This window comes from Podarcis bocagei (assembly GCF_964188305.1).
Source record: "Podarcis bocagei genome assembly, chromosome: 1".
NCBI classification, from domain to species: Eukaryota; Metazoa; Chordata; class Lepidosauria; order Squamata; family Lacertidae; genus Podarcis; species Podarcis bocagei.
This window is the reverse complement of record NC_138125.1, coordinates 50,577,733-50,592,517: the sequence shown is the minus strand read 5'-3', so window position 1 is coordinate 50,592,517 and position 14,785 is coordinate 50,577,733. Positions and strand designations below refer to the sequence as shown.

The 14,785-nt window shown below is 40.0% G+C and overlaps 1 protein-coding gene across 21 annotated transcripts in view; it reads left to right on the top strand.

The window, feature by feature from the left end:
- GPHN (gephyrin) overlaps positions 1–14,380 on the top strand; it is a 246,991-nt gene extending 232,611 nt beyond the window's left edge. For 11 of the 21 annotated variants that reach the window (XM_081164319.1, XM_081164314.1, XM_081164312.1 and 8 more), the window contains 6 exons: positions 7,168–7,255; positions 8,393–8,466; positions 9,243–9,307; positions 9,751–9,854; positions 10,169–10,265; positions 13,373–14,380. In XM_081164319.1, coding sequence (XP_081020445.1) covers positions 7,168–7,255; positions 8,393–8,466; positions 9,243–9,307; positions 9,751–9,854; positions 10,169–10,265; positions 13,373–13,506 — 562 coding nt within the window. In that variant the 3' untranslated portion in view covers positions 13,507–14,380. Of the gene's footprint in view, positions 1–3,971; positions 4,005–7,167; positions 7,256–8,392; positions 8,467–9,242; positions 9,308–9,750; positions 9,855–10,168; positions 10,266–13,372 lie in introns of all 21 variants that reach the window. The other 10 variants (XM_081164322.1, XM_081164303.1, XM_081164317.1 and 7 more) reach the window with 1 other exon arrangement.
- Positions 14,381–14,785: the final 405 nt, after the last annotated feature.

Here is a 14,785-nt window from a genome sequence, read left to right as displayed (position 1 = left end):
CCTTTCCTACCTATGGATTTGCTCCACACAGAAAAACAGTATGTCATGGAGAAAGCTAGGTGAAAACCTTTTTGCCTCATATTTAATTTTCTACAGAACGGAAATAATTTGTTATAGAGGAGCAGGCAATCATGTGAGCCCCCACCTATAGTCAAAAGTTATCCAGTCCAGAAACAGATTTTACCATTTTAAATGCAATTGGCCCTAATAAAATAATGTATGCAATCAAGATGTTCTGTACTGCTGATGAAGTTTTCCAAGCAGATTCTACCAAGTATTGAGCATTAATTTTTGGATTATTTTAATATCACTTATATAATCAGTTAGTAATCAATCTGTTCATTAAGTGATTTCCATCCCGTTAGTTTTAAAGTGGTGAAAAACAAGAGTGTCACTTCCAGAAGGACTCGTAAGACTTTTCAAATCTGAAATAATCTAATATTTCTGTGATGATGTCATTGTATCAGTTTGTTTTAAATATATATATATATTGCTGGCTTTGTTATGCTGCAAATTAGTTACAAAATTGATCTGCCATCTGCTGCATAGTAATTTTGTCTACAGATTAGGGGTACAACAATGGAGCAATTAGATGTTTGCGATGCTTCTTGGATTGGCAAAGGTAACAGAGATCATAACAGATTCAGAAGCATTTTAGGCACAGGCATAGCACAGTGAGCTCAGTACAGTCATACCTCGGGTTACAGACACTTCAGGTTGTGCGTTTTCGGGTTGCGCACCGTGCCAAACCCGGAAGTACTGGAACAGGTTACTTCCGGGTTTTGGCACTCGCACATGCGCAGAAACACTAAATTGCGCTTTGCGCATGCACAAAAGCGCCAAATCGCAACCCATGCGTGCACGCTGCGGGTTGCGAACAATGCAGGTTGCGAACGTGCCTCCCGCACGGATCACGTTCGTAACCCGAGCGTCCGCTGTACTTTGCTTCCTTATCTCAATATGATGAAAGCAATGATTTCTAATTATCCAGAAAAAGCTTGGTTCTGTGCTTAATTGGCAACATGCATAGTTCCATAAAACACACATATTCCTTATAGAGCATATATTATTGTCAGCAGTATCTTAAATAAAAAAATATAGAGCCTGATGTGTAAATCATTATCATTCTGCTCTTATTATCTATCGCAAGAATTGTATTCTGTTGAATAATCACTGATGTTGCTCTGTGGAAATTGACAGTTTAAGGTGGCGTAGGGGAGAGTTACCATTCTGTAGAATGACAACAAATGTGTAGTAGGTTTATCTGCACCAAATTATTTGATTCCAGGATAGTCATCATAGCACTTTCTCCTCAAGACAGCTGCATGTGGATAATACAAAATGATCCTAGACATAGGGTTGAGTCAAAGAGGAACCTGTTTTTGCCTTCCCTTCCACCTGTTTTGGAATTTAGAAGAAGAGAGCCTCTACCCTTCCACTGCTAGCTAACAAAGGAAGACAGAACTAGTTAGAAGGCCTCCACAAGTACTGTAGAAGAAGAAGAAGAGTTTGGATTTGATATCCCGCTTTATCACTACTCTAAGGAGTCTCAAAGCGGCTAACAGTCTCCTTTCCCCTCCTCCCCCACAACAAACACTCTGTGAGGTGAGTGGGGCTGAGAGACTTCAGAGAAGTGTGACTAGCCCAAGGTCACCCAGCAGCTGCATGTGGAGGAGCAGGGACGCGAACCCGGTTCACCAGGTTACGAGACTACTGCTCTTAATCACTACGCCACACTGTAGCTCACCCCCTTGCTTTTTTCTGTACTCTCAGAAAGCAGCTGTGCCTCACCTGGCAGCAACTGCTCTTCGATCTTTGGCAAATGCTGTTTCCAGAGTGAGGTACTGCTAGTGCTACCCAGGACAAGAAAGGGTCAGTATGTGGCAGCCCCTTCATTTCTCCAGGAGGTCAGGGAAACACAAAGGTTTCAGTCTAGAAAACTGCTTCAGCCAGCCCCTGGCCTGGCTAATTTTCCGTCTGGAGAAGGCAAAGTGGGGTACATGTTTCCTTATAAGGGAAGTTTTACTGTTCTTCAGATAGGAAACATTTGAGCATAGATATGTTCTTTTATGAACTGCACTGGCAGGAATCATCTGTCAAGTCCTCTATGGGAACTTTTTTAAGACAATCCGAAAAACATCTTCCTCAAGTTAGCAGGTAATAAAATGTGTGATACTGTACAAGATTTCTTCACATGTTGTATTTTCAAGGGAATTTCTCCAGAGTAACAGTTGTCTTATCTCCCAATGTGGAAGGCATGAGCAACCCTTGCCCATGAGGGAGGGAGATAAAGTTTAAATTGAGGCTTGCAATCTTAAAAGCACCATTAATTGCACTGAGGAAAATTTCAGTGATATGTTTGATTACCCTGGATTTTCCTTGGATGTTTGTAGTAGTTTTCACTCCACTGACAGGCAAAAACCTTTTAATTTAAAGAGACTTAGCCTGTTAGGCTTAAGTTGTTGTCTTTTAATTTGTATTTCTAATTTAATTATGGTTGGTATCCAACATTAGTCATACTCCGAGTAAAGTGTTGAAATGAATGGACAGGACTAACTTAGGCCCATTAATTTCATTAATTTTACTTTGCATAAAACTTAATTGGATGCATCCCTGTTTTTAACTAGTTGCTGTTATCTAACTTCATTGTCATTTTGTTTACTCATTTGTGGATTAGTGTGGGGGATTTTAATTATGGATTTTTACAATTAGCTCTCTTTGGCATTTTTAATGGAAAGATTGATTATAAAGATTGTGAATAAGTATAACGATCCACAGGAATATTTTGTTTACCTATTGATACAATACATAGACCTATCTCATTATTTTTCCATGTTCCTGTTGGTGTTCCCAATACAGAGGTGTGACATATGAGATGACTCACAATTCTTAGCATTCCATATTGGCAGTGACAGTGCAAAAGGAAAGTTAGTGGGAGCTTTTACTAAGCTGTGTGAAAGAGTGTATTTTCTAGCAAGAACTTCATGAAGGACAGAAAATCACTGGATGAGGCACCATAGGCTAAAAACTCATTGGGAAAATACATTACATTGGAGCAAAGTTTAAAACCTTAAATCTGCAGTTGGCTATGCTGTGTTGTGTTCTGGTCTGTAACCATCTTTTTTACAACAAGCCTGATAAGCACAGTCAGATAAAAATTTATAAAATTCTTTAAAGGTGTGCATTGCATTCCTGTCTTGTTTGTTTTTACAGTCATGTGAGACAGGTATATCCTGATCATAGCATGGCAATTGCAAATGCTATGCTGACTTATCAGATGCTCTTGTCCATTTTCCATCAATCCAAATCCAGCTTTTTGGTTGTGGTATGACAGATGAAGCAAGAGACAAAATTAATACCTGCTGGGTGCATATGAGCTTGCTAATTTGTCCTGTCTGCTAATGTGAGTAAAACATAACTGTTGTTTGCTTTGTATTAGCTGTATTATAAACCAAAGACTACCAAAAGTTGCATTAGCATTTGGTGTAAAATATATTATATAGACACATGCGGCATATACATTTTAACGTGAAATTGCCAGAATATTTGGGAAAGAGTAGAAAAGTACATATTAGAAATTAACTCTCACAAAGATTATCTGAACAGAGGATTAAGAGGGTTATAATATAAGCATCAAATCCTTTTTTTAAAATTAACTTTGTTTCTTCACATATGACAGCATATTTTTTATCAGATCATTATTCTTTACAAAAGGTTTTCACCAGTTAGCAACGTGTAGATTTTGAGGTGCTTCCAATTATTTTGACTCTCTATAAACCAGTTACTAGCAGGTATGTAGTCAGAAACTTTGTGGCGAGGGGAGCTAAGGATACAGCAAGAGAATTGATGCAGAACAGCCAGAACCTAGGTACACATTGCCATATATGTTTACAAGTATCTAATTGTATTAAATATTTTAAAAAACAGTTTCAAATCTTTCAAAGTTTAAAAATATACCTTGTGCTTTTCAGTACCTTTGAACTCATTGGCCAGAACTCTGGAAGGTAGGAGCAGCTAGAATAGTTCCTGCATGCTTTTCCTTATATCTCTGCAAGTAAAGGGGCTAGACTAAAAACAAAAAACCCACAACCTTGAATATATATGTAAAGGGGTCTGGAATTTCCCTAGTGAGGTCAGCTTCCCACATACTCCCTTACAGCTAGGTGCCTGGTTCCTGGGTTCCAGTACACACCATTATGACCAAGTAAGGAAACTTAGAATTGAGCCTATATAGATAAGGGTGTAGGGTCATGTAATTCATCATGGTTCTCACTAAGTTATTTGGACAAGAAAATGGTCGGTAATTTGGGAGAGAGCTAAAGAGGAAGGAATCTGCCCCTGGGGTTGTGGGTGTCAACATACAGGTTTAGTCCCCAAGTCACTGATATCCCTGCATATAATGTTTTTCTTTCATCCATGGCTGCCATTCATTCCAGTGGGGAAAACTAAATCACTGCAATGTGTGACAACTTTGCAGTGAGAACACAGCTTGTCCACCATCACTGATACAGGGATGACCCAGCAGGGACGCTTTGGGTGGGAGAAAAATACATCTCTAGGTACAGAACATACAGATTTCTTCCCCATGGTCCTTCTGTGTATTGGCCTTCTCTTAAGACAAATCCTGTCTGTTCCAATGAAGTGTGGCTTCCTACTTTACATATAAACAGGGAGTTCTCGTTGAGCTTTCCGTAGTGATATGCATGTTTATTTTTTGTATGGTACAAGAATGACGCATTTCATTACATTTTCTAAACTAAACTCAGTGTACCTGAAGTTACCAATTCAGTCATGCTAGTAGTGGCCAATCGGGCAGCGGAGGCAGAGCACCACTGCTCTCCCAGCTTCCTAGCACAGTGTGCTGCTGGTGCTTACTGGAGTGGCAAGGCCTGGGGAACTCAGTACAGCGCAGCATGGTGGAGCCAATCTGCTGCTTTTGCCATTATGCACCTTGCACTCCTCTACACAGAGCTTCCCGCACCTTGCACTCCCCTTCTAGTAAGCACCAGCAACATGCTGTGTTTGGAAGCCAGGAGAGCAGCAGCATCCCCCATCCACTGCTGCACCTGACACTACTGCACACAGGTTTAATTTAAAATCTCTTGCAATTTTCTCTGAACGTGACTTCTCTAAAGACCTTTCTACTTAATATTAGATCTCCCAATGGACGTTATATTCTATCTTTAACTTCCCTCGTGACATTAGTAGATTTTATTCACTTTGATATATCCAACTATATTATTTGCATTGTTGTGAGAAGGGCAATTGCATCTATAGAAGATGCTTAGAAATTCTCATACTGTTATTCCTCAGGACATATTCTCCAAAGAGACGTCTCATTCTGTTGGGTGACCCTTCTTTTCTGGAAGACTTTAGTTATAACTTCAATTTCTTCCTCATTTCTTACCACCACTCCAGATCCCTGTGTCATACTTTGAGCACAAGTAACTTGTATCCAGGTGAGAAGGAGAGATACTGGAGATGCACAAAGACCTCCCTTTCCACAGAATGGTCTTATACATTGCCAAGGAAGAAAACAGGGCTCCTATGTGCATAAGTGTAGCCAGGGGGTGCAGTTGCCCCCCCCCCCAATCAAGTAAATAAAAATACTTAACTAACTGACCAATTACACTGCATAATGTCTGCCCACCCCCCAATAAATCCTGACTATGCCCATGCCTATGTGGAAGCTGTGCTCACAGTGGGAGTGGATCATTCCCATATTCTTAACATATGCTTATAGGTTTGAACTTTGGAAGTAAATCTTTGCAGGTCTGTTCCTACACAAGAAGGAAACCGTTGTGGGAAAGTGATGGCAGATAATTCTTTCAATGATGAAGTATGAAATGATATGCACTCTAGATCTTATTTAACAGTTGAGATGTTTGGAGAAACTGTTGCAATTGTCACAACAGTGACTATCATTCATGTTTACATATACACATGTTCATTATGTAGACTTAACTGTTCATTCATAAGTTACTCTTTATACATTTTCATTGTTTTTTGGTGTTTCTATGATGGTGTTGGTTAGATAATTCTTTCAAAACATATAACTAACGTTCATAGTTTCTTTTATCTGGAATATTACATAACAGACGATGATACAAATGTGTTCAAAGTTCATAACGTATAAGTTTACAGAGACCAAGACAGTTTCAAGATACCATTTATCAGTGCTAGCTCTAAGATATGGGGCCATCTTGGCCATATGCCTTCTGGGGGTGGGGTGGGGGAGGTCCCTGAACAGGGCTGCAGGCACCTCACTACATCAGTTTGCTTGCATTCTGTCTCTGGGCCCAAACCACATTGCCACCCAGAAGCAGAGAGCTAGGTGACAGGACAATGCTGCCCTATCTCCTCTAATTGCCGCACACATGCTAGGAGAACAGATGATCAGGTAGTAACCAGGTTGAAGGAACCAATTTAGGAAGTCTGCAGTTCAGACACACACACACACACACCTCTGGTGTGGTGAACTTCATAGATGCCCAACTATGCTCTAATCATATGTGACTAGGACCTCCTGAACAGCTAACCCTATCCAGCTGCAGCTGGGGGCTGCACTGGAGTAGGAATGAGAGCTCACAAACAGCAGCACAGTTTGAATCAGGGACAGATTTTGTTAATCACTGTTAGTTTCCAACAGCATTAACTGAGCTGAGACCATTTATAGTTTTGACATTCATCATGAGTGGTAGAGAATAAAATTTAAAAAATTGGAAAATATGGGGTTTTCATTACCTCTCTGAAAGGTATAAAGTAAATTATTATTACTCTTTCCCACCCTCCTTTTCTGGCTGCTGCTTAATGTTATCCTGCAGTAGCCCATCCATCTGAATTGTTGTAATGCACTATGTGACTGACTACATTAATATTGCTATATTCAGAATTAGTCTGGACTAGCGTAACTGCATACCAAGATTGCTTGTGCATTCAGTTAACATTTCCGGTACACGAACAAAATACTGTGCCTACTATTACTGTTTCTTGATAGTTTTACTCTTGGAGAATATGTTCTGCCTGCTTAAAAAGATGTGTTTACATTTGGTTGCGTTTTTTGGTTGTTGATTTTGCAGAGATGTATGTATCCCCCTCCCACCTTTTAAAGTAGTTGGAATGTACAAATTAATGGTCATTAACCTGCTTGCTTTTGTTCTCCTTCAGTCCAGATGATTTACTTAATGCCTTGAATGAGGGTATCAGTCGTGCTGATGTAATCATCACATCAGGAGGTGTGTCCATGGGTGAAAAGGTATGTGCAAAAACTATGTTGAGGCTGGGAAGTTAAGCCAGAGATGAAGCAATAGGAAGAGAAACATATAAACATATTCAGAAATGTTAAGTGCTAATGATAACAGAGGAAATCTGAGCAGGGTCTGGATCTCCTATTGTTGTGGGGAGGCCACTCGAAAGGTTTCCAAATTAAGAAAGAAAAACCCTTATTTTTTTTGCTGTACTCTACTGTACTGAACAGGGTTTCCAGGGTTAAAGGATTTGTTGTTTCTTTTCTTTTCTTGTGTAAGCCACCCTGGAAATATCAATTGGTCATTGAAGGGCAGGTGTAAAATTCAGAAATAAATGTAGAAAAGAAAGGGTAACCATAGTTCACCGCTCCTAGGCTTTTAGATATTCTGTGTCACAGAGAACCAAAGATAGATTGTCTTCTTGTTTAACAGGACAAAGAGCAACAGGGTCATGTGACCCATTGCTAAGCTATTATCACTTCCTACCCCAAACTATTAGATACTGGTAGAATGTTTTTGTGGTCTAAATAGAATTGAAGAAGTGGTGAGATGAGCTTGTGAAGCTGTGCCACATTTTCAATAATTGTTTGGAAAAACCTTTAAATATGGGATAACTCTGGAATGCCTCAGTTTTAAGAATGCGGCATAAGTAACCCACGTAATTTGAGGATCCCTTTGCATCTCAGTACAACAGGCAAAGGATCATTCTGGTCAGAACTAGCCCACACATGGAAAGAATTGACATATTAGTTGTTCTTCCTCTGTTCTGTGGGTGGCAATTAATGTCCATTCTTAATTGGTCTAGCGATTTATCTAGTTAATTTTGATAGTAAACTTCACTCTGACATGCGATTAATTTTGAAACCCCCCCAAGCGTCAACATCCAACTTCTTAGAATGACAAGTGGGGTTCAGTAATAAAAGATCTATGATTGCCATTTTATTATATTTTATGTGTTTTGATGTATTTGTAATTTTTTGTTGGCTACCTTGAATGCCGTTTGATAGAAAGGCAGGATTCAAATTTACTTAATAAATAAAACTTCTAGGACTGGACAAGGTGTCATCCTACATATCTTAATTAATACTTTTGAAAAATTAGGTGTTGTAAATACCTTGAAAACTTTGTTTTTATTTTTAAAACAGGACTATCTTAAACAGGTGCTGGACATTGATCTTCACGCTCAGATTCACTTTGGCAGGGTTTTTATGAAACCTGGGTGAGTAATATTTCCCAGTTAGATATGGTCTTGGATATACTACCAGATAGGCAAAATAGTCCGATCTGGTAGGAGTTTCCTATAATGCCAGCAGACACAGGTTTGGGGCTTTAGGAACATTTTACAACTATGTTGTGTCAGAGGAGAGATCTAAAGGGGGGGGGGGGAAGGCCTGTAGGATGAAACCTCCCTCGGCCTGAAAAGTGAGATGAGTGCCGCACCCCATAGTTGCTTTTGACTGGACTTAACCATCCAGGGGTCCTTCACCTTTATCTACCTTCCTCCTGAAACATTCCTTAAGTCTTTTAACCTCACTGCACAGATACAACTCTAAGCCCCTGTCACTTACAGATGTATTGCCAATCAATCACTGTATAAAAGACCAAAGCAGGATGCATCTTCAGTTTCTCCCCATTACACATCATGGTCACATTGAGAGTTTCTCTGCCCCTGGCTGCTGTTTGAGGGGACAGGGAAAGTCATATTAACTTTACTACACATATTTTGTTGCACTAAACATTACAGGGGAGATAGGTGAAGGAGACACAGGGCTGCTTCTTTTAACATCCCATGTTATATCTAGTTCTTTTAACTGATGATATTATTCATTTTGCTATTTATAAACTTGCTTTTAACATTGGTTTCTATTGACACTTTTAAGGTATAATTTTATTTTTATAGTTTCGTTAAAAACTGTTCAGAGGGTCTGTTTACAATTAAGTTTTATACAAATTTTGTTAAATAAATAGTTTTAGCAGCTGACTTTTTTTCCCTAGGTTGCCAACAACCTTTGCAACTTTGGATATTGATGGTGTAAGAAAAATAATATTTGCACTCCCAGGTAAGGTTCGTTGAATTATAATTATAATTGTCCTTCATGGATAACACAAACAAAATCCAAAACAAAATGCAAAGGTTTTTATGTTTGGACCTCTAGTTCTTAAATGAATTATCTTTGTAATCTCGCATTTGTGCACTATATACTGTTACATCTTTAATATGCAATAATGCCTATGGCTCTAGTGAAGGGAACCTGCAGCTTTCCAGATGTTTTTGGACTATAACATCTGTCACCCCTAGGCATAGGCAATGGTCAGCGGTGATGAGAATTGTCCAACAACATATGGAAGGCTCTGGTTCACTATCCTTGCTGCAGGTAAAATATATAATCTGTTCCTAGCACAGCTGTACAGCAAAGTAACATTTGGGGGGGGAGGTCATTCCCTAAATAATTCTACATTGCTGATCTATCAACTGTTGTGGGTTTTTTTCTTTTTCCTCCAGGGAATCCTGTGTCAGCAGTTGTTACCTGCAATCTTTTTGTTGTCCCAGCACTGAGGAAGATGCAGGGAATCCTGGATCCTCGTCCCACTATCATAAAAGCCAGGGTGAGTTTTTAAATATACAACGAGCTTCTGAGGCACTCTGTGTAGTCACTGGTGTGCCCCCTTCCTGATTCCTGCCGTTTTTGCACATGGTGTCAATCACATACGGGGAAATTTGGGCTGCACCATTGAAGTGGATTTGGTGCTCTTGTGCTACAAACACAGCAACTGAGATAATAATTGCTTGCCATTATGTCATATAACTTCCCAACAAACAAATCAAAATGACTGTTCAATAAACAGCCAACATTGTATTAACCACCCTGCAAACTTTGTACATGACATAGTATTTTCTTTCTGTGCATGCTTTTCCACAGTTATCATGTGATGTGAAATTGGACCCTCGTCCAGAATATCATCGGTGCATACTGACTTGGCATCACCAAGAACCACTGCCTTGGGCACAAAGTACAGGTTAGCTGTTTACTATCGTTTTCTATTTCTTGTGCTCCTTGACTGGGTTTACGGGTTGCAGAATATGGAGAAATGAAAGGAACCGTGAATGACTTGTGCTTTCTCTACTTGTGATGGTCATGTACCATGTGAAAGGTAGTCCCAACCTACCTTCCCACAAGCTAAGATGTTGATGTTGATGATTATGATTATTTCTATACTGCCCAAGGATTACAGGATGGTTTACAATATAAAATCTCAAAAATACAGTAACAAACGAAAACAAAACAACAACCCCCCCCCCCCCATTTCAAAGGCCATAGAACGCATCTTGGAAGTTGCACGCCTTCTGAGGTGCATTTTTAATTTTTTTTCATTGACTCTGCAGCCAGCCCATTGATTCTTGGTTTTCGAACATTTTGGAAGTCCGGCGGTCTCCCGGAACAGATTACATTCAAAAACCGAGTTTTCGCTGTACTTTAGTTTTCACAAATAATGGGCAGGATTCCACTAATGAATCTCAATAGTAGAAGCCCTGTGAAAGCACTTTCACTTGTGCAGCATCGCTTCCACCCTCTCCTCCTCCTGCACTCCCCAAGGTTTGATATGTAGGGATAGGAGAACCCACAGAACAGCATGCAGGGTAGGAGAGGGGGGATTGTTCTGTCTGGCAAGCCAAAATGCTTGCGCTAACTGAACAATCAGATTAGAACATTGAATCCCTCCCAATGTTTTGTTGTTTAACACTATAGAAGCAAAATCTTCAAATACTATTGCTTCCTGTTCTTTGAACATGGATACTACCACCAGCAAGCTGTGGGTTTAACCACAGAGCCTAGGACTTGCCGATCAGAAGGTCGGCGGTTCGAATCCCTGCGACGGGGTGAGCGCCCGTTGCTCGGTCCCTGCTCCTGCAAACCGAGCAGTTCGAAAGCATGTCAAAGTGCAAGTAGATAAATAGCAGGAAGGTAAACGGCGTTTCCGTGCGCTGCTCTGGTTCGCCAGAAGCAGCTTAGTCATGCTGGCCACATGACCCGGAAGCTGTACGCTGGCTCCCTTGGCCAATAAAGCAAGATGAGCGCCGCACCCCAGAGTCAGTCACGACTGGACCTAATGGTCAGGGGTACCTTTACCTTTACTACCGCCAGCATGACTACTATTTCAGAAGAAGGAGTTTGGGCTATATGAAGAAAAAATATTCTATCAGATAATAAGGCCACAAACTATGCAAATCAGGCTAGGAGCCCATATTACTACCCCTAAAATATACAGATACAGATATAGATATATAGATAGACAGACAGATACAGATAAATATATACAGTGGTACCTCCTGTTGCGGACAGGATCTGTTCCTGAGCTCCGGTCGGATCCTGAGGTTTCCACAACCTGAGGGACCACTTCTGCGCATGTGTGTGCAGCAGTGGAGCGCTTCTGCGCATGCACACATAGCAAAACCTGGAAAATTACATCCAAGTATGCCACGTATGTATCCCGAAGGATACGTAACCAGAAGTGAACATAAGTAGAGGTACCACTGTGTGTGTGTGTGTGTGTGTGTGTGTGTGTGTATACTTAGAGATGCATATACAGTGGTACCTCGGGTTAAGAACTTAATTCATTCTTGAGGTTCGTTCTTAACCTGAAACTGTTCTTAACCTGAAGTACAACATTAGCTAATGGGGCTTCCCGCTGCTGCTGCTGTGCGATTTCTGTTCTCATCCTGAAGCAAAGTTCTTAACCCGAGGTACTATTTCTGGGTTAGCGGAGTCTGTAACCTGAAGCATCTGTAACCCGAGGTGCCACTGTATATAGCTACAAATGCACACATACATGCACACACTACCTTTCCTCAAGAATGTGCTCAAGACAGCAACAATAGACATTAGACTCGCCTTCACCAACCTGGTGCCCTCAAGATGTTGGCTGGGACTGATGGGAATAGTAATCCAAAACATGCGGTTGACGAAGGCTGCATTGGTCTCATGGCCACTGTGTCCATCTTGAGAACCAAGAAGCTTCACCCCATTTTCACTGGCATGCTGTGCTCACTTAGGCCTTGAACAATGCTATTTTTCTAGAAAAAGAGGTGCTGGACATCACCTGAGAGGTGGTGGAACTGAGTTCTGGGGAGTTATGGCTGAAAAAAAGCCCTAGTCTTGAGTTGAGTTTGGCTGGGAGTGATCCATTTGTACTCATTGTACATTGTAGGGGAGTACAGATATTTTCCCTTCAGGCTTTCTTTCTTTTGCTGGGAAAACAAGTTTTACTAGTGTTCAGACTGCAATGTATCATTTCTAGCAATATTTTAATTCCCTTCATTGTCAGCACCTCAAGACTTTTTCTTCGTAGGAGTGTGTGAGGTATTACATAACTACTGGACATTACCTGTGATGTCACTTCCAATGAGAGAGCCTCCATTTTACCTCTACCCAATGTCTGGGCTAATGAGAGACGCTAAAAGTTTTTAAAACCTTGCACAGCTCAGGAGAAAAAGCTGACATATGTTAGACAAGTTGCCCACTTCAAACTCAAGCTTCCTTTCTAATAAAACTCAATATCTAAGTTTGATATTGGAAATGGAAAAAATATATCTAGATTCTGAAGTGTATTCTTTGAGGCTTATTTAGTTCTAGAAGATTTTAAACCATTGCTAAAAATTGCACAGGAACCTCATATGTGAACTGCTTTGTCCACACCAGTGTTCAGATTCTGGAATACTATTTATAATCTTAGATATGAAATAACAAAAAATAACACTATCATCTCTGAGTGGTATATGTTAAATGTTAAGGCTAATGTTATATGAAACAAATTTGGGGGTAGGGCTGTAGTAGTTCAGTTTTGACACATCCTAGTGCAGATTGTAATTCAGTATGGGGTTATTTGGAAGATAAACTAGGAAAGTGGTGCATGTGATAATTAAAATGTGCAAGCTTAAAATAAAAAAGATGTGGTCAAAAGGCATTTCTGCATGAGAATTCTAAGGGGGAAAGAGAGATCTATTTCTAGAGCTTCACCATTTGTGACCATTGTCGCTTTAAAATTAATTTTTGGGAACTGGCTTCATACACTGCACTATTCTGTGGCATTTACCCTGCTAACAAGACTTATTTGCTTCTCTGTAGGGAACCAGATGAGCAGTCGTCTGATGAGTATGCGCAGTGCCAATGGACTGTTGATGCTACCTCCAAAGACAGAGCAGTATGTGGAACTTCATAAGGGCGAGGTGGTTGATGTCATGGTCATTGGAAGACTATGATGTCACCAGCAAGAGAGAAGTTTTGATGCATGTCCACATATCATTGACTGTATCCTGTAATATGCAACGGCACAGCTAGTTTTTCTGATTTGGATAAAAGTTGATCAGTATAGTCAACACCTTGAACTATATTTCAAATGAATTTAAATAAATACCTTTTAAAAAAAACTTTAAAAACAAATCTTAAAGAAATCTATTCTGATTATATCAAAGCAACTTTTTCCTTTCTTGCAATTGCTTTGTGTGTTCAATGCTAGTTCTGATAGCGGTAGCTTTTAGTAGACAGCGGTAGGTGCCTGCAGAACTTGTGTTTTTTCTCATCTTTAAGATACAACTACTTATGCTCTTAAAACAAGGCTGTCTGCTTATTTATACTAGCGTAGACAACACTTGGATTTCCCTTATTAGTATGCTTCATAACCGCTTCACAGAAAGCTTCTGCTTGTTCTTTATCTTGTATCTCGTGTTGATGTGCACAGTGCCAAAAGCAGAGTGGCTGCATTGGGAACCCGACCAAGCCCCAAGGTTTTCACCCCTTGCTGCGCGTTCAGGGATATCTGTCATCCCAGCAGCCACCCAGCTCAGTACTATTGGGCAGTAACTGGATACCTTTTGTTTAAACAAACAACAAAAATTGCTTCCTTAAGTGCTGACAGCCTTTTTAACCAATACATTTAAAAATGTACAGAATTAAAATCTTAAAAAATCAAAGACTGATCTTGTACAGATATTAGTGTTACCAGCATTCGTGTGGAAATTAAATGAGAAAAGAAATAAAACTAATGTTAAACAACTCTGTACCATAACATTTTCTGTAATGATACTGAAACTTAAATGAATAAAAAAAAATCCTGGATCATTATTTAAAAGGTGACTGTGTTAGCCTTGTTGTTTAATAAGAGAAAAGAACTCTCTTTTTGGGAGGTGGGGATTTTATGGTTAAAGAACACATTTGAGCAAAGAGGATGCCAATGGGGAGATTTTGCAGAGACCTCTCTAAAAAAATATGAAGTGCTATCTTCTTGTTTGTGCAATCTTAGACTGGGGTCCCTGGACAAAATTTCAGTGAATATGTTGCACTGATGTATACAAATAGACAGGGATCCAAAGGACCGCATGCAGATTACCACACACATGCCAGTGCTTACTTGGGTGCTCCCCATCCAGTCCTTTACATCCCTGAAAAAAGACACTCCTGGGTGTTGTGGGATACTATGGAGTCAGGCTAAACTTAGCAGAAGAGGACATAGCTGGAAAGGGAATTTGGTCACTACTATCC